This window comes from Callorhinus ursinus, unplaced genomic scaffold, assembly GCF_003265705.2.
Source record: "Callorhinus ursinus isolate GAN/ISIS: 27379988/994484 unplaced genomic scaffold, GSC_fseal_2.0 scaffold1, whole genome shotgun sequence".
NCBI lineage: Eukaryota > Metazoa > Chordata > Mammalia > Carnivora > Otariidae > Callorhinus > Callorhinus ursinus.
Window position 1 is genome coordinate 73,410,288 of NW_027397063.1, and position 27,823 is coordinate 73,438,110.

The 27,823-nt window shown below is 40.2% G+C and overlaps 2 protein-coding genes across 6 annotated transcripts in view; one reads left to right on the forward strand and one right to left on the reverse strand.

Moving 5' to 3' along the window:
• YEATS2 (YEATS domain containing 2) overlaps positions 1-27,823 on the reverse strand; it is a 107,412-nt gene that overhangs the window by 24,592 nt on the left and 54,997 nt on the right. For all 5 annotated transcript variants that reach the window (XM_073896450.1, XM_073896466.1, XM_073896459.1 and 2 more), the window contains 9 exons: positions 25,382-25,621; positions 23,560-23,718; positions 22,027-22,130; positions 20,357-20,464; positions 19,703-19,885; positions 11,757-12,015; positions 9,019-9,180; positions 7,238-7,371; positions 6,089-6,247 (listed from right to left, as the gene is read on the reverse strand). In XM_073896450.1, the coding sequence (XP_073752551.1) occupies positions 6,089-6,247; positions 7,238-7,371; positions 9,019-9,180; positions 11,757-12,015; positions 19,703-19,885; positions 20,357-20,464; positions 22,027-22,130; positions 23,560-23,718; positions 25,382-25,621 (1,508 nt within the window). The remainder of the gene's footprint in view (positions 1-6,088; positions 6,248-7,237; positions 7,372-9,018; positions 9,181-11,756; positions 12,016-19,702; positions 19,886-20,356; positions 20,465-22,026; positions 22,131-23,559; positions 23,719-25,381; positions 25,622-27,823) is intronic.
• Positions 15,699-16,177, forward strand: LOC112828599 (large ribosomal subunit protein eL27-like). The gene has a single exon (XM_025877799.2). The coding sequence runs from the start codon at positions 15,743-15,745 to the stop codon at positions 16,151-16,153; it is 411 nt and encodes a 136-aa protein (XP_025733584.1). The 5' UTR covers positions 15,699-15,742; the 3' UTR covers positions 16,154-16,177.

Genomic DNA, 27,823 nt, shown 5'->3' on the forward strand with positions numbered 1-27,823 from the left:
TGATCCCAGAGTCTTGGGATCGAGCCCCACGTCAGGTTCCCTGCTCAGTGGACAGCCTGCTTCTCCCTCTCCCTCTGCCTGCCTCCCTGCCTGCCTCTCTGCCTACTTGTGCACTCTCTGTCAAATAAATAAATAAAACCTTTAAAAAAAAATGATGTAAAAAAGAATCCAGAAGTAGCAGCCATGGCATAATTTGCATTGGAGTCTAATGCAAATTAAAACCACAATGAGGGGGCGCCTGGGTGGCTCAGTCACCTTTGGCTCAGGTCACAATCCCAGTGTCCTGGGTTCGAGGCCCGCATCGGGTTCCCTGCTCCGCGGGGAGCCTGCTTCTCCCTCTCCCACTCCCCCAGCTTGTGTTCCCTCTCTCGCTGTGTCTCTGTCAAATAAATAAATAAAAATCTTTAAAAAAAATTTTTAGGGGCGCCTGGATGGCTTAGTCGTTGGGGAGTCTGCTTCAGCTCATGATCCCAGGGCCCTGGGATCGAGCCCTCCATCGGGCTCCCTGCTCAGCGGGAAGCCTGCTTCTCCCTCTCCCTCTCCCACTCCCCCTGCTTGTGTTCCCTCTCTCGCTGTGTCTCTGTCAATAAATAAAATCTTAAAAAAAAAAAGTTAAAAAGTTAAAAAAAAAACCACAATGAGATATCACTTCATATTCGCAAAAATGGCTAAAAATAAAAGGAAGACAGTCCTCCATGTTGATGAGGATGCAGGACAACTGGAACTCTCTCATTATTTATGGGAGAGTCAAACGGTACAACCACTTTGCAACCAATTTGTCAGTTTCTTATAAACTTTCTTAGACACATATACTTACCCTAGGACCTACCTCTTTTACTGTACAAGAGATCTATACAAGAATGTTCATATCAGTATGGTTCATAATCAAAAACTAGAAATAATCCAAATGTCCATAAACAGGAGGATAAAAATCATACAACAAAATACTACGTGAGAATAAACTACTGACACACATATGGATAAATCTCAGAAACATGCTGGAACAACAGAAGCTAGACATGAAAGACTACATACTATATAATTTTATTGACATGAAGGTCAGGAACAGACAGAAATTAGCTCATCTATGGTGACAGAAATAGAAAAATGATGACTGAAAGGGAAATGAGGGTACGTTTTAGAGTGATGGAAATGTTCTGTATCTTGATTGGGATAGTGCTTGCATGAGTTTACACATTGGTCAACACTCAATGAACAGTACACTTATGATCTAGATGTGCATTGCTTTATGTAAATGCTACTTTTTTTTTTTAAAGGCTAGTTTTGGGTTTCTTTTTTTTTAATTTTAAGTTCAATTAATTAACAATATAGTGTATTATTAGTTTTAGAGGTAGAGTTCAGTGATTCATCAGTTGCATACAACACCCAGTGCTCATTCCATCACGTGCCCTCCTTCATGCCCACCACCCAGTCACCCCATCCCCCCCACCTCCCCTCCAGCAAGCCTGTTTCTTTCCTCTGCTTAAGAAGTCTCTTATGGTTTGTCTCCCTCTCTGGTTTCATCTTGTTTTATTCCTCCCAGGTTTTTTTTTTTTTTTTTTTAACTAACCAGAATCATGCTGTATGTGTTCATGTGCTTTTTGGAGATGTTCTCAGCCTAGCACACTCCTTTTATCCATTCTATATTCCACAGAAATAGATGTTTGGGTTGCTTCATTCTGCTGTTATAATTATTCCCACTTTTGTACACAAACTTGGGCACAGAGGCTGAAATTTGAGGGGATCAGTGTCAATCTGAGCCCTTGGCAATCTGAGGTGAAGGCATGTTGACTTGGCATTTAGCAGGTGGCAGGCCGTGCACGCTGACTCTGGCAGGAGGGCTGCTGGACCGTGAATTTGGGACCCACAGGCCGATGGCATCGTGTGTGACAGGGACGTGGCTGGTTTTGCTTTTAATTTTTGTTTTTCTGGGAAACTTATCTCTCCCTCTATTCTAAACGAAAGCCTTGCTGGATAGAGTATTCTTGGCTGTAGATTTTTTCCTTTTAGCAGTTGGAATTTATCATGCCACTTTCTTCTGGCCTGCAGAGGTTCTGCTGAAAAACCCACTGATAGCCGTATGGGGTTTCCTTTGTATGTACCTGCTTTCCTTTCTCTTACTACTTTTAAAATTCTCTCTTTATCACTACTTTTGGCCATCTTATTTACTTTGTGTCTTGGTGCAGACCTCTCTGGGTTGGTTGTGTTGGGGGCTCTCTGTGCTTCCTGGGTCTGGATTTCTCTTTCCTTCCCCAGATTCAGGAAGCTTTCAGCTATTATTTCTTCAGACAAATCTTCTGCCCCCTTTCCTCACTCTTCTCCTTCTGGGATCCCTATCATGCGACTGTTATGCCTGACAGCGTTGCTCAGTTCCCTGGGTCTATTTTCCTTTTTTTTTTTAAAAAGATTTTATTTATTTATTCACGAAAGACAGAGAGAGAGAGAGGCAGAGGGAGAAGCAGGCTCCCAGGGAGCAGGGAGCCTGATGCGGGACTCGATCCCAGGACCCCAGGATCATGACCTGAGCCGAAGGCAGACGCTCAACCATCTGAGCCACCCAGGCGCCTCGGGTCTATTTTCATTTTGTGTATTTTTCCCCCCTCTCATCTGCTCGGCTTGATTGCTTTCCATGACTCTGTCCTCCAGGTGGCTGGTCCTTTCTTCTACTTCCTCTTGCTTGCTATTTATTCCAGATGGTCTATTTTTATTTCCACTTAGTGAGTCCAATAGCTCTAACTGGTTCTTTTTTATGTCTTCTAGCTCTTGGTGGAGGGTCTCATGGAGGTCCTGCAGTCCTTCCTCAATTCTAGCGAGCATCTTTATGAGCGTTACTTTAAATTCGCTATCAGACATATTACTTATCTCCATTTCGCTTAAGTCTCCTGCTCTGATTTTGTCCTGTTCTTTGATCTGGGACATATTCCTCTGTCTCCTCATTCTGTCTCTTGCATTGTCTGTTTTTCTGTGTTAGGAAAGTCAGCTGTATCTCCTGCACTTGAAAGTAGTGGCTCTATGAAGAAGAGGTTCTGCAGTGCAATGTCTGTTCCCCAGAACCTGGTGCTTCAGGGGGTGTCTCCTATGTGTGTTGCTCCAGGGGTGTCCTACCTTGTGGCTGGGATGTGTTTGCCTTCAGTCCTGTTGTCTGCGATGGCTCCCTGCCTGTTGTGGGCAGAGTCTGGTGCCCGTGGTGTTAGCGGGCTGCTCCGGGGCTGCCTTGGGCTTGAGCTGAGTCAGACCAGGCATTTGCCAGAGATGCAGTAGCACCAAACTGCAGGCACTGTCCCTGTGTCGTCCCCCGGAGAAGTTTTTGTTGGTGGGTGGGGCCTGCAGTCAGACCAGCTGCCTGCCCTCAGCCCACTGCTGGGGCCACAGTCAGAGGGATATGTGGTTATCTTCCCCTCTCCCTGGGGCAGGACTCACTCTGGAGTGGTGCTGACCTTGTCTGGGCCGCGCACACACTGCCAGGCTTGTGGCACTGCTTTGACGGGATCTTGCCAAGAGCGATCAGAGGGGGTGGATCTGCTTCGCTGTGTCCTCTTGTCTATGCCGGGCTGCGGAGAGTCTGTTCTGCCAGTTTTCAGGCTGCTTTTTGGGTTATTTATGCCGACGTGGGTGCTCTCTAGGCGCCACGCGGCAAGAGGTCAGCCCCGGGATGTCCTACTCTGCCACCTTCCCAGCAGCCTCTGTAACTGATACTTATTAAAAAGCAATGGTAATTGTTCTGCTGTGGCCGAACAGGGAGAATGTCGTCACACTGGCTGCAACCATAAGCAGGTAAGAAGAAATAAGCTAGGATTTTAAAGAACTGCCTGAAGAATTTTGGGGCCTCCTATCTGTTTAAATACTAAACACTTCTGACCAAAGGGAAATTAGTACTCAAAGAAACCAAACACCATGAATATGAAAAGATCAATGATCAAGAAAAAAAAGAGAAGATGCATAACTATCATAATCAAGAATGAAAGGGAGGGGGCGCCTGGGTGGCTCAGCTGGTTAAGCATCCGACTCTTGATTTAGCTCAGGTCATGATCTCAGGGTTGTGAGGCTGAGCCCCACAGGGGGCCCCATCCTGGGTGTGGAAGCCTGCTGAAGATTCTCTCTCTCCCTCTGTCTCTCCCTCCCAACCCCCCAACCCCCAGTCAGGCACACTTGCTCTAAAAAAAAAAAGAAAGAAAGAAAGAAAAAGAAAAAGAAATAAAAGGGGGCCATCACTAAAGATTTTACAGACATTAAATGGATAATAAAGGAAAATTATGAGCAATTTTATTCTAGTAAATTCAACCACTTAGATGAAATGGACACATTCCTTTAAAGGTGTAACTTACCAAACCTCCCTCAATATAAAACAACTAACCTGAATAGTCCTGTATCTAGTAAATAAACTGAAATCGTAGTTAAAAACCTTCCCAATTAACAAGACTTCGGGCCATTATGGCTTCACTGGTATACTCTAAATAGTTAAGAAACACTACCAATTCTAGATAAAATCTTCACAAAAAAGTGAACAGGAAAGAAAAGTTTCTAACTCATTTTAGGAGGCCAGCAGTACTCTGATAACAAAACCAGACAAGAATTACAAAGAAAACCACTGACCAATAAACCTTACAGAAATTCTAAACAAAATTTTATCAAATGAAACCCAACAATACATTAAAACAGGATAACATGTCAAAACCAAGTGGGTTTTCCAGTACAGGGCTGGTTTAACACTTTTTAAAAACATTTTTTTATGTTTTTTAAGTAATCTCTATGCCCAATGTAGGGCTCGAACTCATGACCCTGAGATCAAGAGTCATATGCTCCATCAACTGAGCCAGCCAGGTACACCTTGGTTTAACATTTTAAAAATTAATGTAATTCACCATAACAAAAAAAATAAAAACCGTATGATCTTCTCAACACAGAAAAAACATTTGACAAAAATCCAATATCCACATTTCATGCTTTAAGAAGTACTGATTTATACACAGAGAAAAGGCATTGTTTTTTGATAAATGGTATCATACTGCCTACATCCTTCCATACCTTGTTTGCTTCGTTGGGTAAATTTCTGAGACCTAGCTATAGATTCTCCCACAGGTGATTATGACATCCTTCACCAGCTAAAATTCGCAGTCATTCTTCTTTGGCTTATACTAAAGAATGCTGTAGAAACATGTACCAAACCCTCTACAGCATTTACTTTTTACAGCTGGCCCTTGAACAACATGGGGTTTGAGCTTCACAGGTCCATTATGTGGGGTTTTTGTTTGTTGTTTTTTTTTTGTTATTTTAAGAAGGCTCCATACCCACCTGGGGCTTGAACTCACAACCCTGATATCAAGAGTCACACACTCTACTGACTGAGCCAGTCAGGTGCCCCTATGGGTTTTTTTTTGTTTTTGTTTTTTTTAAATAAATACAGTAATGGTTCTGCAAATATTTTTTTCCTTATGATTTCTTAATAACATTTTCTTTTCTCTAGCTTACTTAACTGTCAGAAGAGAGTATATAATACATACAACGTACAAAATGTGTGTTAATCAACTATGTTTTCAGTAAGGCTCCTGGTCAACAGCAGGCTACTAATAGTGGAGGAAGTCCAGTTATATGTGAATTTTCCACTGTGTGAGAGGTTGGCACCCCTAACCCAGCATTGTTCAGGGGTCAAGTGTATATGGATACTGTGGCTGTCATCAGCTATTATACTACTCAGAATCTCCTATAAGAAGTTCCTCTAGAGAAATTTTAGAATGAGGTACCAAGAAAATTTTGTTTCTTTCAAGGAAATATTACGTAGGTATTTTCTTTTTTTTGCTTCTCACAAATAGTGTGAATTTTATAACTGATTGTGCTTCTGATTTGCTTTGGCAAATATTATTAATTATACAGGACATAACTGTTTGTATATCTAAGAACTCTCTGGCCTTATCTTCTCATTCTACTTATAATTTTCCCAAATCTCAAGATTTTATTCTTATTTTTCTATACTATTTTATTGTTCATTTTCTCATGCAACCTTAATTTCTTTGTGGAAAGAGATAAGCTGTAAACGTTTAAATAAATGCCATCACCACCCTGTATTTGGAGTATATGTGTGTGTATTTACCTGGGTAAACAAAGTGGTTTTCTGTCCAGAGATGACTTTTAATGTTTGTTGTCCTTGTGCAGAAGATGTGCTGACTCCCAGGGTTCCTTGGACCACTGACCCAGTAGTCAGCTGCTTTCCAGATGTCTGGGGTGATGGCTGACCAACTAAAAATGTACCCTAAGTTAGAAACAAAAAAGACCTACTCAGTAATTTCTTAAGTTCAAATGACTTGCCCTGACTCTTTAAATCACAAGGTACCATGTTACAAGCTATAATGCCCTTCCGTCACTTCTGCAACTCAGCCCAAAGAACTGAAAAGAGCAGCTCTCTGCTCTCGGTGTCACTAGCAATAGCTACCCCACTTCTGAAACTCGGCAGAGTAGTTATGGAGGAGGCCGCTAGAAACTCAAGCTTCACAACCTAGTCCTTAAATCTGAATTATTCAGGCTGGTAACTACCCATCCTTCTCAATACGAACATCTAGACCAAAATTTCATGACCTTCCTTAGAGAGGAGTCAAGACTTAAAAAGCAGCAAGGGGGGGGTGATGCCTGGGTGGCTCAGCTGGTTACGCGACTGCCTTTGGCTCAGGTCATGATCCTGGAGTCCTGGGATCGAGTCCTGCGTCGGGCTCCCTGCTCAGCAGGGAGTCTGCTTCTCCTTCTGACCGTCCCCCCTCTCCTGTGCTCTCTCTTTCTCAAGTAAATAAATAAAATTTTTTAAAAATAAATAAAAAAATAAAAGCAGCAAGGGGAAAGAAGATAGAAACTTGTTCCTAATCATGAATCCAGCCTAATTCAAAATGCCAAAACTTGATAGTGGTTACTCCCTTCCAAGAGAAAATTTTCAACTGCCTATTAATACTATTCATTGCCTCATGGATTTAGGAGGCAACAGCGTAGCAAAAATTTTTGAGTCAGAAAGCTCCGGGTTTAAATCCAAATTCTAGAACGGGCTTAGCAGAGAGATCTTGGAAAAGTTACTTAAGTCTCTCTACGTCCCCTTCTCTCAAAACCAAAACAAGGCCAAAATAATATAGATTTATAGCGTGGCTAAAATGTTAGTACTGACTCCCGATCCCAGGGTCATAAAGATAAATCCACTGTAATTAAAGGCACTGTTAAATAACGAAAGGATTTGGAAGACACCAGTCACGAACGATCAGACCTGAGGAGTCTGCTTCAGGATGTACGATGTGTAAGTCAGGTGCTGGGAGACCCCTCCAGGGCCGGCGGGGCTCTGGGTCCCTCCTGTGCCTCCGCCTCCGCCCCCGCCTCCCGCAGCTGAGCCAGACTGGAGGTCTGAAAATACAACGAAATGACAGCAACTTCACAAGAAGTAATAAGAGGCTTACCGGAAAAAACAGATGAGTCCAGAGTGATGTTCCCTTTATAGTAACATTCCTTCCCTTTCCTGTTCTCCCCCCTTTCTATGGTAATATACCTATTCTGTGACAAGAGTAAGGGGAATGTCGAGGCGCCTGGGTGGCTCAGTCAGTTAAGTGTCTGCCTTCGGCCCAGGTCATGACCCCGGGTCCTGGGATCGAGCCCCGTGCTGGGCTCCCTGCTCAGCGGGAAGCCTGCTTCTCCCCCTGCCTGCCGCTCCCCCTGCTTGTGTTCTCTAACAAATAAATACATTAAAAAATCTTAAAAAAAAAAAAAAAAAAAGAGTAAGGGGAATGTCCTAGAATTAAGGACTGAAACTGATTTCCTTTCAACTGAAGGACAGCTGACTAGTTCAGCTCTCAGTACAATGAAGACTTAGCTTTAACAAGAGTTCTGACTTCGTTGTGGGAGACAAGAGTCTGATACTGACATTTTCTAACCAAGTGTTGACTAAAATGTGCTGAGAGAGAGAAGTGCTTCTAAACATTCTGGCATCTCATCCAATTTCAGTGACACTGCTGGAATTTCGTGTAATTTTATAGTACTCTCTTTTCTGTCTCCCTCTGCCCTGGAAAAAACGTGTTTTCCTCATATTGATACTGATTCCAGAGCCCCACTTCCTCCCCGCCCTTTTTAAAATTCTATTTTTAAAGCCTTTGGATCCTCTTTACTTCCCTTTTGGTGACATAATATAAACTAAAACCTGAGTGGCTCTCTGAGTAAATTATAGAATCCTTACATTGTCCTTTTCTTACGTATTTCATTTTTATATACTATTGCTTAGGTAAGAGGGAAAAATGCCAGGGTGAGAGAACAAAAATCACCCATTACAGTCAGTAAACAAAATGGTGACTAGCTCACACGCTACATTTGGCAAGGGTGACTCATTTCTAGTGAACCTAACTGCTATACCAATTATATTTCTGATTCAGAGGGAAATAATTCCTTTTTCCCTTTCCTTTCCAACACTATCCAAATTGTTTTTCTCTGTATGTCAAAGCAAAAGTTTGTAAGTCTAGATAAACCACCTAATTTCCTTGGGGTTTTAAGGCTTATACACTAAGGCTGACCCTGTATTTTTCTTTCCATCTCTAAACCTGGCAAACTTAAGATGCACATCTAAATAACTGCAGGGAGAGACACTTGATTCTACTCCTACTCCTATCCCCTCCAAAATAAATGAACGTAGCCTTCCAGCTACCGTCTCCCCAGGTATGCCCAGCTTTTAGATACCACTGAAAAGAACGTTTTCATTTATAGCTCACACGGACAGCTCTCTCCCAGCACAGCCTCAGCAGCCATCCCTCTCCAGTGTGATTTGTTCCTGACCCCAAACTCTGAGTGGATAAACCCAAAATAATAGTGTCGCCTCCTAGGACTATGATTATTTAAACCCACTTCTAGTTATGTGTATGTTTTAAATCCATGTGGGCAAATACTACCATCATAACACCACACAGAGCTAGGGAAACGTGTCCTGAAACAGGTAAGAGCTGCCCTTCAGGTGGATGAGATGAACATACCCAGAGACCCAAAAACCAAATGATTTAATGACAGACTGACTAGCATTGTTGGTAGCTCGCAGGATGGCTCCTTGAGGGATCAGCAGCAGTTTCCCTTTTCCTGAAGGGTTCTTGCTGTTCGTTGTAAGGTAGAGTTTAGTGCCAGGAGGCAAGTTTGCCAAGTTGGCCAAATTAGTGGCTGGTAGCTGCAATGTTGCCATTACTAAAATGATAAAGGGAAAAAAGAAAAAAATAAAGAGGAAAAACAGTAAGATAAACTGGAACTGAGGGCAATGCTATTGCTAAAATTAAAAACACAGATTAATAAAATACTTATTAAAAAACAAACTTTAGTAAACTCGTTTGTTTTCCTAGATACATAATACTTAAAAGGCTGATATTCTTAAGCATCTTGCTAATTAAAAAATAATTTACTATTAGAAGAGCTTGCTATAAATTACAAAGGAATTTATATTTGTACATAAATAGAATGACCATATGCCCCAGTTTGCCCAGAACAGTTCCAGTTTACACCTGTGTCCCATTTTTACACCTATGTCCCAATCATTATGAACAGTGACTCTTTACTCTCAAAAGTACTATGGTTGAGACAATCAAAAAATAATAACCTTATCTATGGATGAATATATATTTCCTCCCGAAATCTGTTTAAAGCCCCTTTAATCAATTTCTAGTAATGAATGAATCTATGGATTTGAAACAAGACTTCCAGCCTCTCTCACTTTCTAAGAACTAAAAAAATACCATAATCAACAACTGGCACGTATACTATGAAATGATCATTCACCTCTTTTTAAAGTCTCACCTATGTCAAAGGGCTTTCGTTTATTCCTTAGAATATACTTCTCAATTGCACATGGCTGTAAACCTCTAAACACGACTCTTCAGTGAAAACTTACACATCAAAATTTCTGCAGTTACTCTGAATTCAAATCTCCATGAAATGAAGCCTACAGAACCATGTGCGTCACCACAGGCAAAGGACTCTCAGAGCCCCCTCCAGCCTGCTGCACAAGTCCTCTTCCTCAGTGGACTGCTTCCCCGTGCAAGCCTGGGGAAGCAAGAACCCTGGAAGCTGCCCCAGAACAGCAGAGACTGAAAACTGAGCGCCAGCCCTCTCCACCACTGCCACAACTCATCCCACCTCACACACTGTGAAGCTCAGCAAACCTCTCTGGTCGGTCACCAGCACCTGGAGTCCAGCCCCTCATTGCTCTGCATTCCTGATCTGAACCCACCTCTTCAGCCCTTCCTCCTCCAGCTCCTTTACCGCAGCCCCAGGAATTCCTGCTGTGGTCATTACACCCTCTAGAACCTCGACCTGTTGGAATGCTATCTCTTTTTGTGGTAATTAACACTGAGTCCTCTGAAGATATAGGACTTCCCCAGCAGCACCCTTAGCTAAACACTGTTTTTTGAATCTTACCTCAGCGTCTGAGGGCCAGGACTAGGGGAGGAGCCTTTGTGCTCTCCAGTGCGGCTTTCAGACCATTATCACCCCTCATTCCAGAAGAAAAAAACCTGCTGGCTCCTGGCGGTTCACGCTTGGCTCTACCACCTTACCCCTCACCTCTCTGCTCTCATTTACTGAACTCCCAATCACTTCCCCTCACTTGCTGAAGACTGACTCCCGACTCAGTCTTGCTCTAATGCCAATGATGGTCATCCTCAGTGACAGCACTGTAAGTGACCTGTTTAATTCTCCGGCTTCTCAGGCACTTCATTTTCTAAACTCCAAAGATCACTTCTTCCAAGCCATCTGAGCCCTCTTTTTTTTTTTTTTAATTTTATTTAATTATGTTATGTTAATCATCATACATTACATCATTAGTTTTTGATGTGGTGTTCCATGATTCATCACCTCTGAAATCTTTATTTTGGACATCCACTACCTTCTTTCTCTTTTTTCTTCTGAATCTATTTTTTATATAAAGTTGATTTTGGTTATTCTTTCAATTTATTATTTGGTTTCTACATTTTCTTTTAAAATTTTTTTATTCAAGTATAATTAACACATAGCATGAGTAGCAGATGTACATTATAATGATTCATCCACTACCTTCTATCCTTCTAACTCACTGCAACAATTCTTTAGCCTCATTAAGACCTTCAAAAATTAGGGCGCCTGGGTGGCTCAGTTGGTTAAGCGACTGCCTTCGGCTCAGGTCATGATCCTGGAGTCCCAGGATCGAGTCCCACATCAGGCTCCCTGCTCAGCGGGCGGGTCTGCTTCTCCCTCTGACCCTCTTCCCTCTTGTGCTCTCTGTCTCTCATTCTCTCTCTCTCTCAAATAAATAAAATCTTAAAAAAAAAGACCTTCAAAAATTAGTAAATGTATCTAATGTCTTAGGTACATTTTTTCATGCTCTCACTGAAACAACAAACACATGCAAGGTGTTTAAAGTTATTTGGTAGAGAATGCATTAGTCAAGTATCTCAAAATGCTGCTGACAAACGACATCCCAAGAATTTAAGTCTGAATACAACCCAAAGTGGAGATACGGTCAAATGAAAATTATCCTTCAGACCTGAGAGCAGAAGCAGTAGCAAGAAATACCCTCTATTTTTATTACCCTTGCTAAAACACACACACACCTTAAAATAAACTACTTACAGACCTCTATGCCTCTATGTAAAATGTTACCCGGAAAAGATTAACATGTTTTTATATACTCGCTACATAAACCTAACAGGTTTTCTTACAACCAAATAAAACCACTAGCAAAGAACAGTCTAGAAGGAGCTGCTGCTGAAAGGGCCCCCAACAGTATCAGTTACCTGAGCCCTGAGATCCAGTCTTTTGCGGGCCGGCAGCAGTGACCTGTGCCTTGGTTAAGGCTTGCACCGGCTGAGCAACAATGGTTCCTCCACCTCCGCTCACAATGGCTTTGGCAACTCCTTGGGTCACAACTTGCTTTGGACCAACTGCTTTGGCAACAGAAGAGCTGGCCTTGGCTACAAGGATTTGGCCACCACTGATTGCCACAGCCTGTTTCACTGTTGAAGGTAGAGTAGACCCAACTGGCACCCCAACAACCTGTTGAAAATAGAGGAGAATCCACCAGTGCTGCTTCTCAGTCCCTTCAAGGGCTCTCAGAACAGAACAGTCACTCTGTTCTAGCAAAGATCAAAGCAAAGCCCTAGGTATAACTTATGGGGCCTAATTTAATTGTCTAGAAATGCTACCTATGATAAATGTGAACAGTATTTCTTACATTTTGGATATTACTACAACAAAAGGCTTTTGTCTTAACCCCAGCTACTATCTAGAACTTACTTTGTGTGTTTTAATAAAAAACTTAGAAAATACAGGAATACAAAGAAAAAAATTCTACTTATCCAGAAATAACCACTTATTCTTTTTTTTTTTTTTTTTTTAAGTAAACTCCATCCCCAAGGTGGGGCTTGAACTCATGACCCCAAGATCAAGAGTCATATGCTCTGCCCAACTGAGCCAGCCAGGCACCCCCAGAAATAACCTCTTAATATTTTTAATATGTTTGCTTCCAATTCTTTCTAATGTACATTTTAAAACACAGATTAGGATCGCATGTACAGTTTTGTAATTTTTAAATTTAACATATTACAGGCATTTTCCAATGTTACTGTTTTTCCAAAACATTTTTAGATGGCCAAATATTATTAGAACAGATATACCATAATCTATGCAAACATTTCACTACTGTGTGGCTATCCAGGTAATTTTAAACTTCACATTAAGAAAAACTGCAATAGGGGCTCCTAGGTGGTTCAGTCGGTTAAGTGTCTGTCTTCAGCTCAGGCCATGATCTCAGGGTCCTGGGATCCAGCCCCGCATCGGGCTCCCTGCTCAGTGGGGAGTCTGCTTCTCTCCCTCTGCCCCTCCCCGTTCGTGCATGCTCTCTCTCAAACAGATAAATAAAATCTTAAAAAAAAAAAGAAAAACTGTGCAATAAACATTCCCATATATGAACTAGAAACTCCACTACATAATTTTAAAGATCATCTCTCTTAGTAACCGCTCCTATATTATCCCCATCTGAAACGCCTATTTCTTCATCTCTAGAACTCCTAACAATTCACATCATTCATTACGTAGTGTAACATGTGACACTTCTTCCAACTGATTTTTAAGAAAAGTTGTATTTTTCTATATACTAATTTTTCCTTTCCTTAAAGGGAAACATTTGGTTAAAAAAGAAGTCTAGGGGGGCCTGGGTGACTCCATTGGTTAAGCGTCCGACTCTTGATTTTGGCGGGGGTCATGATCTCACAGTCATGGGTGCAGGCTGCATGGGGCTCTGTGCCCAGTCGGAAGTCTGCTTCTCTCCCTCTGCTCCTCCCCTACCAGGTGCACACGCGCACACTCTCACATGCTCTAAAATAAATCAGTAAATCTTAAAAAAAGGGGGGGGGGAACGCCTGGGTGGTTCAGTCAGTTAGGCGTCTGCCTTCAGCTCGGGTCATGATCCCAGGGTCCTGTGATCGAGCCCCACATCAAGCTCCCCGGGGAGTCTGCTTATCCCTCTGATCCTCTCCCCTCTCATAATCTCTCTCTCATAAATAAAATCTTAAAAAAAAAAAAGACCCCAAAACCCAGATTATGCAAGTTGGAAATATCTGGTTCTGATGATAATTTAAAGTGAACTCTTGCAAGTAAGAAAATACTAAGAACTCTTTTAAAAGTCAATAGTAGGATGTTAAGTTAGAAGAAACAATTTAATTAATGGCAAATTGGGGTAGTGTTTCCCACTTCTCAGTTATTTCATAAAAAGAACTTCTCACCAGAAACTAGATGAAAAGACTTTTATAAGGTTAAAAGAATACCAAAAGATCTACCTTCTAAAAGTGAAAATGATAAAGTATTAGTACTTTTCACCCATCAGATTGGAGACAAAAATTTAAAAGTCTGATAACACCAAGAAGTGGCTGGAGGGTATGGGGAAATAGGAACATTTGTTTACTGCTAAAGAAAAGTATATTTGTACAGCCACTCCAGAGGTACTGGCATATCTCCTAAAATTGAAAATTCACATATCCCATGTTGTAACAATTCCTCTTTTAGAAACATATCCTACAGAAATCTTAGACATGTGCTCAAGGGAACATATACAGAATGGCCAAGGTAGCATTATTTATAATTACAGAAAATTATCAACAAACATAATGCCTATAACACGTAACAACATGCTTAATGTCTACAGGTAGAGGAATGGATAAACTGTGGTACAGGACAGTCAGTGGAATAGCATTCATTAGTAAAAATGAATGAAGCAGAACTACATAAATCAGGAGCAACAAACTCTGACAGTACAAATACTGAAAGGGGAGCTGCAGAAATATATGAGTATAAATATCTTTTATGTAAATCTTCAAAACACACATTACATGTTATTTATGGCTATGGATTTATGCAATAAAAGTATGAACTGGAAAGCTACACATCCAAATTCATGATAGTGTTGCTTTTGGGAAAAACAAAGTGGACTTCAACTCTGTCATGTTTCATTTGGGGAAAATATGAGATGAAATCAATACGAACATGTCAATTTTGGGTGGAGGATATATGGGCACTGATTATATTCTTCTCTGTATTTTACTTTAGAATCTTTCTAAATTAAAAATAATAGGATTACCAATAATAATAGGATTACCTAACAAGTAGAACAAAATGATAAACCATATGCAACTGATAAATGGAACTTTTAAGTTAAATAATTACTAAATCATACATGGTTTTTTTTCAAAGAATGTAAATATGGTAAAATACACTTGCCATGTGCTTGGACACTGTGGCTAATATAATGAAAATGGTCCCCTAATCAACTGTTATAAACCACAGTGTACTACAGAAGAAAGAGTGCAGGATTTTATAAGCAGTCAGACTTGGTTTCCCAGTTTTGTTCCACTAGTTAGTAGCTAGATAAGTTATTTAATGTTTCTGAGCTTTACCCTTTGACACCTCATATATAAAATATGGATAATACTCATCTCCTAAGATATGATGTACGCAGTAAATGACAGCTGCGGCTGCCCACGACACTTGTTATTATCAACCGAAGAACAGTAATCTATGAGGCTACACGGAGACTCAAAGGATAGAAAGCGCCAAGTGGATCCATGGTTGACTAGGGCAGAGGACCTTCATTGTAAATCCTAGATTCATTTAGTCAAATAGAAATTAAAATATGTAACATCTGGTATCTGCTTTAAAATATTCTAGGAAGAGAAATAAGATTAGCAAAATGCTGATAATTATTGAAACTGAGTAATGGGCATATAGGATTCATTATAATAGTGTCTCTACTTTTATGTAAGTTTAAGGAAGGAGGGAAAGAAAGAAGGAAAAAAAGACTCAAAGAACCAATGGTGAAAAAAGCAAGTTAACTTAGAATGGAAAAGAAATCCTCCCCCTCTCCTGGCTTGGTTAAAACAATCCCTTAGGATGATCCAAATCTCTCTATTTTGACTGTATGAGCCTTATTCTGCAGGCAACATAGAGTGTTGCTGTGGCCACAGAGCTGGGCACAGTCACCGCCCCCCCCCAGATGTGGAGGTTGAAAAACTCTTTTTAGTCAAGAACTTTGCCCTGCATCAGGCTCCCTGCTGGGTGTGGAGCCTACTTAAGAGTCTCTCTCTCCCTCTCCCTCTGCCCCTCCCCCTGCTCTCTCTCTTTTTCCCTCTCTCAAAACAAACAAAACTCTTCTATGTATTTATGGAAAAAAGATTTAATGTAGAAAAACTCTGGGTGCTTTCTGCTGTAGGCTCAAGTGGCTGGTGTCGAGATGGGCAAGTTCATGAAACCCGGGAAGGTGGTGCTGGTCCTGGCCGGACGCTACTCCGGATGCAAAGCGGTCATCGTGAAGAACATTGATGATGGCACCTCAGACCGTCCCTACAGCCATGCTCTGGTGGCTGGAATTGACCGCTATCCATGCAAAGTGACAGCTGCCATGGGCAAGAAGAAAATCACCAAGAGGTCAAAGATCAAGTCTTCTGTGAAAGTTTATAATTACAATCACCTCATGCCCACAAGGTACTCTGTGGATATCCCCTTGGACAAGACTGTTGTCAACAAGGATGTCTTCAGAGACCCTGCTCTTAAACCAAAGGCCCAACGAGAGGCTAAGGTCAAGTTCGAGGAGAGGTACAAGACCGGCAAGAACAAGTGGTTCTTCCAGAAGCTGCAGTTTTAGTTTGGTTTCAGTCACTAAAAACACCAAAAAAAAAAAAAAAAAAAAAAAAAAAAAACCTCTGGGTAACGGCAGAAAGTGCCATTTGAACCCTGATATCCATTCTTTGTTTTCTCTCTCATGGTAAGAGAGCCTCCAGTTTTCAGCTAGGGACATGGCCACACAGAACATTTCCCAGCCTAGCGTTGGTCATCTCATATCTGGCTAAAAGGATAGGAAGAGAAGTGACGAGTGCAACTTTTGGGTTATGCCTCCCCACACCCTCTTTCCTCTTCCTGCTGGCTAGAAATGCGAACATCGGGGTGGCATGAAATGAAATGGCTACTGCAGTCCACAAGCTGAGAACTAAATTTTGAGAATGGCAGAGCAACAAGATAGGAGTCTAGATTCTTGATGATTGTGAAGCCAACATACTATAACTGCCTACTGGTCTTTTATGTGTAAGAAAAAAACTTATTTAAGCTTTCTGGGCTTTGGATTTCTCTATTATAGTAGTCAAACTTTTTTCTGAGACAAGAGTCTTCACGTTTCCTAAATATACCAAACTTAACATTATTTACTGCATAAGCTAAATTACATAATTTATTTTCATGTTCCTAAGCCAACAAAGAAAGCAAAAAATCTTAAAGGAAAATACATATGGATTGGACCTGTTCTCTTTTCTGAAATTCCATCCATGTTAACTTGCTTTTTCCACCTTGTACCAACCTCTATCCTCACTCAACTGCTTCAAAATTTCCAGAATATGACATACTTAATCTCTCCAAGAACTAAATAAAATGTGGTATCCCAAGTTGGCCACAGGAGGGCAGTTCTTATTAGCAGAGCTCATCAGTAGAGCGTACCACTCACAAGATTAACCCCCACCTCCTCTGTTTGAAAAAAGGGAGAATGAGGAAGCCTGGCATCCTACTGGGGAAAATCCTACGCACAGCTGGCTATTGACATCAAAAAGAAGACTCCTAAGTAGGACACTACAACCGCAAATTAGTTTTTCTTTTTTTAACAAGACAATATTTTAGCCCAGAACCTGAACTCTTCCCATTCCACAGCACTTCTCTCTGCATTCCTAATTTCCTTCTAGCTTCACAAAACAGACACCCTTTGTTTTCTATTGTTATAAATATTTCCCTTTGACTCATGCTTTGATTCATTGTTTTTGTTTGTGCTCTGTACAGACTTTTGCAAGTCAGAATTTACTTTAACCACCAGAAAGTGAGGATTCTATGTGTGTAATTTTTCCTCCAGACACTGAAAAATATAGCTAATTACAATACTCAATGAGAAAATAGATCATGGTACTCCTGTATATTTACACAGGATCTGTCCTTAGTCATGTAACATTAACTGTTATTTATTGAGTACTTGCTCTGTGCTAAGTCCTTTCCATACAATGGTTTCTAATTCTCCTACAGCTCTGAAAGACAGAGGGTATTATTCCCTTTTACTAGATGGAAAATCACAAGGTTCAGAAAGACCAACTCACCCAGGTCACACAAGTAATGAGTGGCTGAGATCTGTAACAGGCTCTCATTCCAAAGCTCACACTCTTTTTACTATGCCACACTGCTTCCTTCCCACATGAACCCACTAAGTGCTCAGATGTCCCGTTTTATGGCAAAAGCACCCCTCTTTACTTTCATGAAAAAAGATAAGCCAAAGTTGAATGGAAGGTAAAACAGTATCGTTTTGTTCACCCTTCTGTTTTCTGGCATAGTTTCTAGGAATGCACTTCGGCAATAACCAGGGACAGTCTGTACTTGCAGACAGCTCCTTATCTGGAGTCCAAAGCATGTACTAAATTTCCTGGATAAACAGGAAATGTCTTTTCTCATGCTCTTCTGCTTCTGTATATTCTTTCACCCTCTTCTGTGGCTTTTCTTTTCAAGTGCTCTTAAACTTTATTCAGGGCATTCTAGCACAAAACCATCCAATTTTTCTTAGTCCGAAAATGCCATTAGGTAGGTGGCAATGTGACAAGAAAGCCAATACAGTTGTTCAGTATTACGGAGGAGTGGATTTGCAAAATGCAAAGTGTAAAAAAGTGAAACTAACTTGTCCAGAGATTCTGGGCATAAACAGCAAGGCTATATTGACTCAAAAACCTAACTCAGCGAGTCCATGTGTCTTTCTTTGGTGAAGCAAAATAGATTCTAAAGAATTACGATGTGTCTGAGTAGGAAGTCCAGATAACAATAACTGATTCATGAAAGGACTTTGACAAAGGCTTACTCGTAAAGCCAAAACAATAGTGAGGGCATTTGGAAGCAGTTGGGGGTACCTGTCTTAATGATTCAGGGCAGGGAAGCCCCAAAGTCAAATCTGATGCTATAGCTTAGTGGTTCCTAAATCTGCCAAATCACATGAGTCAGGAGGAGAGCTTGATAAAAATCCAGATTCCCAGGGCCCCCATAAGATTCTGAATCAGAAAAGTTTGAGATGGGGGTCTCAGTATCTATATATTTTTAATCATCAGATGAGTCATGACCAGGTTAAGTTTGGGAAAGTGGTTAGTGGACTCTTACAGATTTTAGAACCATACAGGTTTTAGAACTATAACATATGAATTTTTGTTATAATCATGTGCAGCTATCTAGCCTAAACCAAAATACCTAAAACTATTTTTCTATATTAAAGTATTCCTCTCAAAGCAATTCATCTAACTCTAGGTAGGCTGGCTTTCAAGTTGAAAAACAAACACCTCACATAATATTCTTGATGGCTTTAGAATATTTCTGCCCCCCAAAAAGATAATTCAACTCTGTATGTTCTAAAAGTATGCTTAGGTTCCAGACAATAGCTCACAAATTTTAATTAGCTCTGCAATGGAAGATTTTGGAGTCAGCAGACCTCAGTTCAAATCCTGTGTCACTTATTAGCTAAATGCGCTCAAGGAAGTTGCCTGACCCCTCAGAGGACAGTTTCCTCGTTTGTAAAATGGGGTTGAGAGTATCCACGCTGCAAGGTTGGATACGTGAGGATTACTGATGGTGTGTAAATGCTAACAGGACACAGGCTCTCGTAAGCACAACCTATGCAGGAAAACATGGACCTATATGCCATTTTACAGTTTTCTTGATATATTAGTTCCCCACACTTCCAAATTATAAAGCAAATAAATTCTCTAATGAGTCAAGAATCAGTAAACAGATGACACGGCCTGGACACATCAGAAGTATAAACTACAGCACTCACCTACCAGAAATAAATAAAACATCAGACGTTGGTCCTGTCATCTACCCGTTTTACACTTGAATCAACTGGAAGTTGTGTCTGTGAAGTCTATCATCTTCACTGTCAGAGAGATAACACAGCATCCCCTTGCCTCTTCGACTGTTCCTGGACCCTCTGTAACACAGGCCCTGCTCTTGTCAATGAGTACTGCAAGAGCAGATGTGTTTAACATTGACTAACTTGCTTTTCCAACAGGGCTTCCATCTACAGGATTTTCTGGGATCAGCAACCCTGTCATCTGAATTCAGCATCTGCGGGTTCCTTAGGCAAATAACGTTCATTGACATATTAACCTCCCCAACGCTACCCAACACAAACCTTGGAGGGCTGAATCTTTGGTGACTGGGAAGTCCCTTCTCCAGCAGTTAGGACCTGTTTTTGAGGGGACACAGCTATCATGTGACCCCCTTTCACTGTCACATACTGAGGGAGCGGTGACTGGCTGGTAGCTCCAGTTGTCGGCACGTGAGAGGCTTCACCAGGTTCCTGTTTGATGATTACCTGGCAACAAACATGATAATGATGCTGAATAATCATCCCATGAAAAAAGCCACTAATATCTGAATCTATTCTGCTTTCAGGAATTAATGGAGCCTGATCTATAAAAAATGACTCCACCAGAAGGGTAGAAATACTGCTTAAATACAGCCCATAACAGCTATCAAAGGGACCAAAAGTGGGATCTGGATTTGATCCTGTGTTTCTGCAAACTCGACCTAGTCCATTTGTTCTAGATTTTGGTGGCAAATGGCAGCAGAAAGAAACACACACACAGTTTGTGCTCTCAGGAGTTATCATCTTGCTCGATACCAAGAGCTGCCCTGTCACAGAAGTAGGATCTGGTCTTAGAATTATGACATACTAAAAAGTTACATGTTGTGGGGTAGTGTCAATCAACTCCAACATGCCACAGAAACAATTATGTAACAAAACCATTTTGCCTTGTGGGATAATGCCCTAATAAATACTCACTTTTGTGAAAGCTCCAAGTCCTCCAGTTATAGGTTTGGGACTTTGAACCTTAGGGTGACTCCCAATAGGACAAAGAGGTGGCATAGATGCAAACAAAGAATCCTCTTGCTGCATATGTAAAAATACACATTGTACAATTAGGATAAAATAACTGACTTCAGATAGTCCTTATATTTATAATATATATATAATATAATATAACTGTCCTTATATTTAGTATAAACCTGTGACATTCTCTACCAACATAATCAAAAAACAAAAAAACCCAAAAACTCAAAACTCTCTGGGGTCTTCCAAGGCCCCACACTCACATTTTAATTATTGTTTTAGAAACCAAATGCAAGGAAAGGCTATGACCTGGCAAGAACCTAGTCATCTGTGCCCCGGTGTATGCTGGGAAGACTATTATACACCTCTAACATTTGGTTGGCTCACAGGTTTGCATGTCTAGTCCCCTGCCTAATGGTAAGCCACTAAAGGCCTGGCACTGTATTTTATTTCTTCTCTATCCCTAGAGCCTAGGCACTAAATAAATAAATGAAACAGCTAGAGCGTTTCGGTATATACATCCTTTCAATAGTATTCATACAACCTGATTTGTTATCTTTACTCCAAATAAATACCCAATACACAGGAAAATACTTTCAATAAGGATTTAAAAAACAAAACAATAAAAAGAACTTAATAAATCCAAAACCAACAAAGGTCAACAATCAAAATTACTGGCATTTGTCTCTCTTAAATATAAAATGTAACTCTCAGAGGCAATTAGCCATAAATTAGGGACAAGTAACAAAATTAATACTGCTTAACCATGTAAGGAAAAGATCAATAAACATTAAAAACAGCCTGGCAGAGAATTAAGACCTTCAAGGCAATTACTACAATTTAGGCATTCATGTAACACAGGAAGTACTGAACTCAGAGAAAAACCTCGTGTTGGACCAGAAAGCTATTCAATATTATCACCGTTAAGTACCTATATATAAGAAATGTGTTAGCACTCGTCATGTAGGAGAGGATCTCTGAATTCTCAGTTCTCACACACGAGTTTATACCTCAAACGTTCTAGGCAGTCATGACAATGACAAGTAACCAACCAAAACAGCAGGGGCTGTCTTTGCCAAACAGTGAGCAGATACCTAGCACTCTTAGCTGAACAAGTCAGATCATATTTGAAGTTCTAATTTTAAAGGTTTTCTTACCCTGAAGGAAAAAAAGAAAAAGAAAAAAAGAAAGAAAAATTGTGGAAAGAATTATTTTCAAGTAACTACATGGCTGACAAATAGAAAAAATATATATTTACTCCTTATTGGTACAAATATAGGAAGAAAAGAAGTATGCTGCCAGATGAATATTTTTATAAAGAAAAATCTGTAACAAAGCTGACCACCCACCCACTCCTAAAAATAGCTGCCTCATCATAGTAAATTTTCAAATAGATACTGACTGTCCAATTGATGGAAGTGCTGAGAAACATTTTCCACACGAGGAAAAGATCAAGAGTAAGATAGGTGGGCCTGGAGTAGATGATCTTCAAGATACTTATTATTAGCTTGAGGATTCTACTTAATGAAATTTGCATTTGCATCAACCGAAAAATTCTTGCTGGGCTTGAACTTACTGTCTTTACAAATTAGAAAAGTGCAATAATGCAATAAGGGTGTTACCTTGACAGCAGATGTTACAAAACTACTTCCATGAATTTTAGGAATAGGGGAACCTGTTCCTTGGGATGCCTGGGAGGCAGTAGAGAGCTTGTTTGTAGGACTTCCTGATAAGCAAGGCAGATTTTAAAATAAAGTACAAAGTAAAATTTACAAAATGGAACTTTAAAGCATTTTCCACCATCCTCCCCCTTTCCCCCACCATTTTTCATTTTTAAAGTGTTGAAAACTCACAACCATGAAATTATTATAGAAAATATACTTAAGGATTCCTCCTATGAAGCTGACCACCTCACTAACCTAAAAATAGACAAGAAGATAGTGAGGACATGCAGAAGTATGTAGATATTACACACTCTGATACCTGTATAGAGAGACAAATACCAGAACATAAGGGTATTGGTTACGTAATGATGAACCACATGTATGACTCTAAGTGAATTCTAGTTCCTTCAAAATAGTTTCACCAGGAGGTCGTACCTATTCCAAAGTGATGCTGACATTAAGCAATTTATACTCCATGTGTATAACTGCCTTTAGGGTTTGATAAAAACAAGTCCCACTACCTATAGTCAAGACCAAAAATGGTATTTGATCACCTGCTCCATTTATCAAACTTGCCTGCAAAGACTGGCTAATTCCTAAAACTAACCATCCTCAAAGGATACCTATTTGACATCCCTAAATATATTCAAAAGGCTATTAAGTAATTTCTGAAAGCAGTTTTTAAAGGAGTTCCACAATTATAATCACTGTTAAAGGACCTAACTTTTCCAAAAAGCTACTTGGAAAGATCCAGCATACATTCATGTGTTAAAATCAATTATGTTTAAAAAAAAAAAATCAGTCTTACTACCTTATAGTCACTTCTCTTTTCACTATTTCTCTTAATTAGAAGTGAGAGCTACAGAAAAGTTTACACTTAGAAGCATGTGTTCACAGTTTAAATGAAACAAATACATAATGTTTGTGAAAATACTCAGAAAAAACCTGAAAAGCACTCTGTAGTTATAGGAAATTATGATGACAAACACAATAAATCCAGTTCTTAAATTTCCTATCAGAGGTCCCTTTATTTAACTGCAGAGTTCAATTTCTCTCCCACACACAAAATTTACCTTATTCACAGAAAAGTAAAGATCATTTTTTTATTTGGTGAGAAACATGTGGGCCACAAAGGTATTCTTGTTCTGAAGCTTAATTTGGAAAATAACCACACTGCTTGCAGGCCCAAAAAGAATGTCTTCCAAATGAATATAAAATCAGCTTTTTTTTTTTTTGAAAATTAATTATGGCTCACTTTTAATCTTTAGAAATTAAAAAGAAAATTTAAGTAAATTCCTAAAAAATAGAACTTTTACATAAAGTACATCTTCTCTCAGAGAAACAGCACTGGATTTACTGTTCTAGAGCCCTCCTCTTGTTTACAGATGAAGACTTCATCCTCCCATTATATGGCTACTCAGTCACACTAGGATGTCGCCTTTACAAAAGATCAAGCCTTTCGGATCACACAAATATTGATCACATACATACCTGTAGTGGGAGTGGTGGCTCCAATAACCTGCCCTGGCTTATCCAGGATAACATAAGGGTTATTAACGACAGAACTGGCAGTGCCTTGCTTCACATGGACTGGAGTGGAAGTTGGGGTTCGAGGCAGCGGTGATGGACTTGGAGTTGATATGGGGGAACCTTTATTAATAAAAAAGAGAAACAAACTAAACAAAAGACATCTACTCAACCCATCTAAGAAAATGCTAATGATAATGGAGAACAAAGGTGACAAATGGGGAAAAGAGAATGGGACTCTGTTTCAGGTACTGAGCAACAACAGTGGTATAGCTGAGGCCGGGACTCATCCTTACAACAGCATCAGCAGGGAGCTTTTAAGAAACAGATTCTGAGGTGCTACTGCAGACCTGCTAAATATAAATCTGTACTTTAACAAGATTCCCCCTACATACACCCATCCCATGGGCACATTAAAGTTCAAAAAGCTGAGCTTTGGGGCACCTGGGTGGCTCAGTTGGTTGGGCGACTGCCTCTGGCTCAGGTCATGATCCCAGGGTCCTGGGATGGAGCCCCGCATCAGGCTCCCTGCTCAGCGGGAAGCCTGCTTCTCCCTCTCCCACTCCCCCTGCTTGTGTTCCCTCTCTCGCTGTCTCTCTCTCTGTCAATTAAATAAATAAATATCTTAAAAAAATAAAATAAAAAAGCAGAGCTTTACATAACAGCACAGAACTCCTAAATCCCTAGATAATCAAACTCTTCACAACTTGGGCAAATTGTTATAATAATGTTTATACTCAAAGACACTAAAATTACAGAGAATTAGTAAGTGAACAGCTAGACTTACAAACCAGGAGTCTTGATTTACAATTAATTTCCTACAGGAAAACATGAAATTCACCCACCCAAAACAAAAGTCTGTCAATACTAAGTCACAGCTACAATCCAGAGATTCCTGTTCCCACAGAACACTCTCAACAATTACCCATGTATCATCCAACATCCTCAATGGTTTTTAATGGATCAAATTTGTCATCCATGAATTTCTCTAAACTTCTAAACAATTTGTATGTTCAGCCTATTCCGCCTCTGGAACGGCGAGTTCCAAAATGCTTCTAACTGGGAGGTAAAATTACACATTCCTCATCTTTCATCAATTTCAAAGACTTGGATCATATTTCTGCTTCGTTGTCTATTTTTAGCACTGAAGACTCCTTTTCTCCAACTTCATATATAGAGGCTTCCCACTGCCTAAATACTTCTACTGACTCTTTCAAGCCTTTTCTGAAGTGATGCAACCTACACCATAAAGTATATTCCTACCAGAAGTCTACCTAACATAAATGTGAAACTGTCATGGGACAGTAGACAATTCAGTCTCAGTGAAAATGAAGGCTCAAAACTACCTACTGATAACAGGAATGACTAATTTTCAGTGTGGTTAGTATAAAAGACATTTCAACCCCAAACCAATTACTACCTTTCAAGCTTTAACTCCACACCAAAAGGCCTGCCTCTAAGTTTTTTTTATTACTAGCCACTCTGGTTTCCATATATAATTCAAAAACTTAATTCTTACCTTAGTTTCAACCATACACCCTAGTAAACATTTTACCTGCACCACTTCTTGGAGATGAAAACCTGACTGCTTTGAATTTCATTTCTTTCCTTATTCAAAAACTATTTGCATATGAAATGACTTGTTGACAGCTTTGCTAATCAATAGTGATTACTTGTTAAATAAACAAAAATCCCACTTAAAAGAACTTAAGAAAAGCCATAATACTTTCTTTTGCCATTACAACAATTTTTATACACATCAACTTGACACACATCATCTGTATACCTGAAACAATCTTGCAGCTCATGGTGATGGGTTGGAAGGATTTTCCGGGTGACTCAGGATTAGGAACCTGACTTTGTGGCACAATTTTGCAGCTCGATGCTATTGGCTGAAAAGCTGAATTGCCATGAGAACAAAAGGTAACTTTCTGGGATGTTGTCATTTTGGTGGGTGTTCGTTCCAATGAAGATGGCAAAGAATAAAATGTAGTGTGTCTCTCAGCTTCGGTGTTGGCTGGGAAGCCTATTTGGAATGAAAGAGGCAAATGATAAGTCATGAATCACTTAGAAATAATAAAACCTTTCCACTGTGGGAAAAGAATGAAACGATAAAAATCCCTTATCATTTCAACAATCATTTAAACCACTTCCCAGTAAAATACATACAACTGACAGTATTTATAAGCCCTTTATACATAGTTGGATGAAATGTAAATTATGTTTAGAATCTTTTATTAAAACGCTTCTTTCAAAAAATTAGAAAACATTATTAACTATAAAGCATGTACAATATAAAAAGTACACAAGTGTATTATGTTCTGAATTGAAAAGCTTTTTTTTTTTTAAGATTTTATTTATTTGACAGAGAGAGCACAAGCAAAGGGAGAGAGAGGGAGAAGCAGGCTCCCTGCTGAGCAAGGAGTCCGATGTGGGACTCGATCCCAGAAACCTGGGATCATGACCCGGACGGAAGGCAGCCGCTTAACCGACTGAGCCACCCAGGTGTCCCGAAAAGCTGTTTAAATTAGAAAAGAAAACTCAAAACATTCACTTAATAATGTTCTATTTTATTAAATGCCCACGAAGAAGATGCAACTGAAATTTATTTTTTATTTTTTTTAAAGATTTTTTTATTTATTTGATGGAGAGAGACACAGCAAAAGAGAGAGTGGGAGAGGGAGAAGCAGGGGGAGTGGGAGAGGGAGAAGCAGGCTTCCCGCTGAGCAGGGAGCCTGACGCGGGGCTCGATCCCAGGACCCTGGGACCATGACCTGAGCCGAAGGCAGACGCTTAACGACTGAGCCACCCAGGCGCCCCGATGCAACTGAAATTTAAAGAGGAATAAAATTGAGATTTATAAAAGGACTAAAATATTAACATCACATTAAAATGCAGGCCTAGAGGGGCACCTGGGTGGCTCAATCAGTTAAGTGTCTGAATGTTGACTTCGGCTCAGGTCATGATCTCAGGGTTGTGAGACTGAGCCCCACACTGGGCTCTACACTGAACGTGGAGCCTGCTTGAGATTCTCTCTCTTCCCCCCTGCTGGTCCCTCCACTCTCTCTCTCAAAAAATAAGTAAACAAGTAAATAAAAATAAAAATGTAGGTTTAGAGATTAAACATTTAGAACCAGCTTTATATCTTATATGTATAGGTCACAGAAATGATTTACTTATCACTTACTTATTAAATGAAAAAATGCCATAGTCAAAATACATTTAACCTTTTTTTAAAATTAATTTATTTATTTGAGGGGGGAGGGGCAGAAGGAGAGAGAGAGAGAGAATCTCAAGCAGACTCCCTGCTGAGCACAGGGAGCCTGATGCAGGGCTCAAGGTTATGAGGACTCTAAGATTATGAGCAGAGAACTCAAGAGGAGGATGCTTAACCGACTGAGCCCCCCAGGTGCCCTGATGATGGATCTTTACTGGTTTGTTTTGTTGGGGTTTTTTTTATTTTATTTTTATTTTTTATTTTTTTTTAAAGATTTTATTTATTTATTTGAGAGAGAGAGAATGAGAGATAGAGAGCACAAGAGGGAAGAGGGTCAGAGGGAGAAGCAGACTCCCCGCTGAGCAGGGAGCCCGACGCGGGACTTGATCCCGGGACTCCAGGATCATGACCCGAGCTGAAGGCAGTCGCTTAACCAACTGAGCCACCCAGGCGCCCTTGTTGGGTTTTTTTTTAAAGTAGGCTCCACGCCAAGGGTTCAATCCCAGGACACTGAGATCAAGACCTGAGCTGAGATCAAGAGTGGGATGCTTAACAGACTGAGCCACCCAGGTGCCCCTTATATTGTATTCTTAATTCCAGTACAGTTAACATATAGTGTTACATTAGTTTCAGGTGTGTAATACAGTGATTCAACACCTCCATAAAATACCCGGTGCTCATCACGACAAGTGCCCTCCTTAATCCCCATCACCTGTTTCACCCATTCCCCACCCACCTCCGCTTTGGTAACCATCAGTTTATTCTCTATAGTTAAGAGTCTGGTTTTTTGTTGTTGTTGTTGTTGGTCTCTTTTTTTTGTTAGTTTTGTAAACTCCACATATGAGTAAAATCATACGGTATTTGTCTTTCTCTGATTTATTTCACTTAGAATTATACCCTCTAGATCCATCCTTGTTGCTGCAAATGGCAAGATTCATTCTTTTCATGGCTGAGTAATACTCCAGTGTGTGTGTGTGTGTGTGTGTGTGTGTGTGTGTGTGTGTGTGTGTG

Bases quoted from the DNA above. Each gene is read 5' to 3' on its own strand.
- LOC112828599 (XM_025877799.2), top strand. From the start codon at position 15,743: ATGGGCAAGTTCATGAAACCCGGGAAGGTGGTGCTGGTCCTGGCCGGA.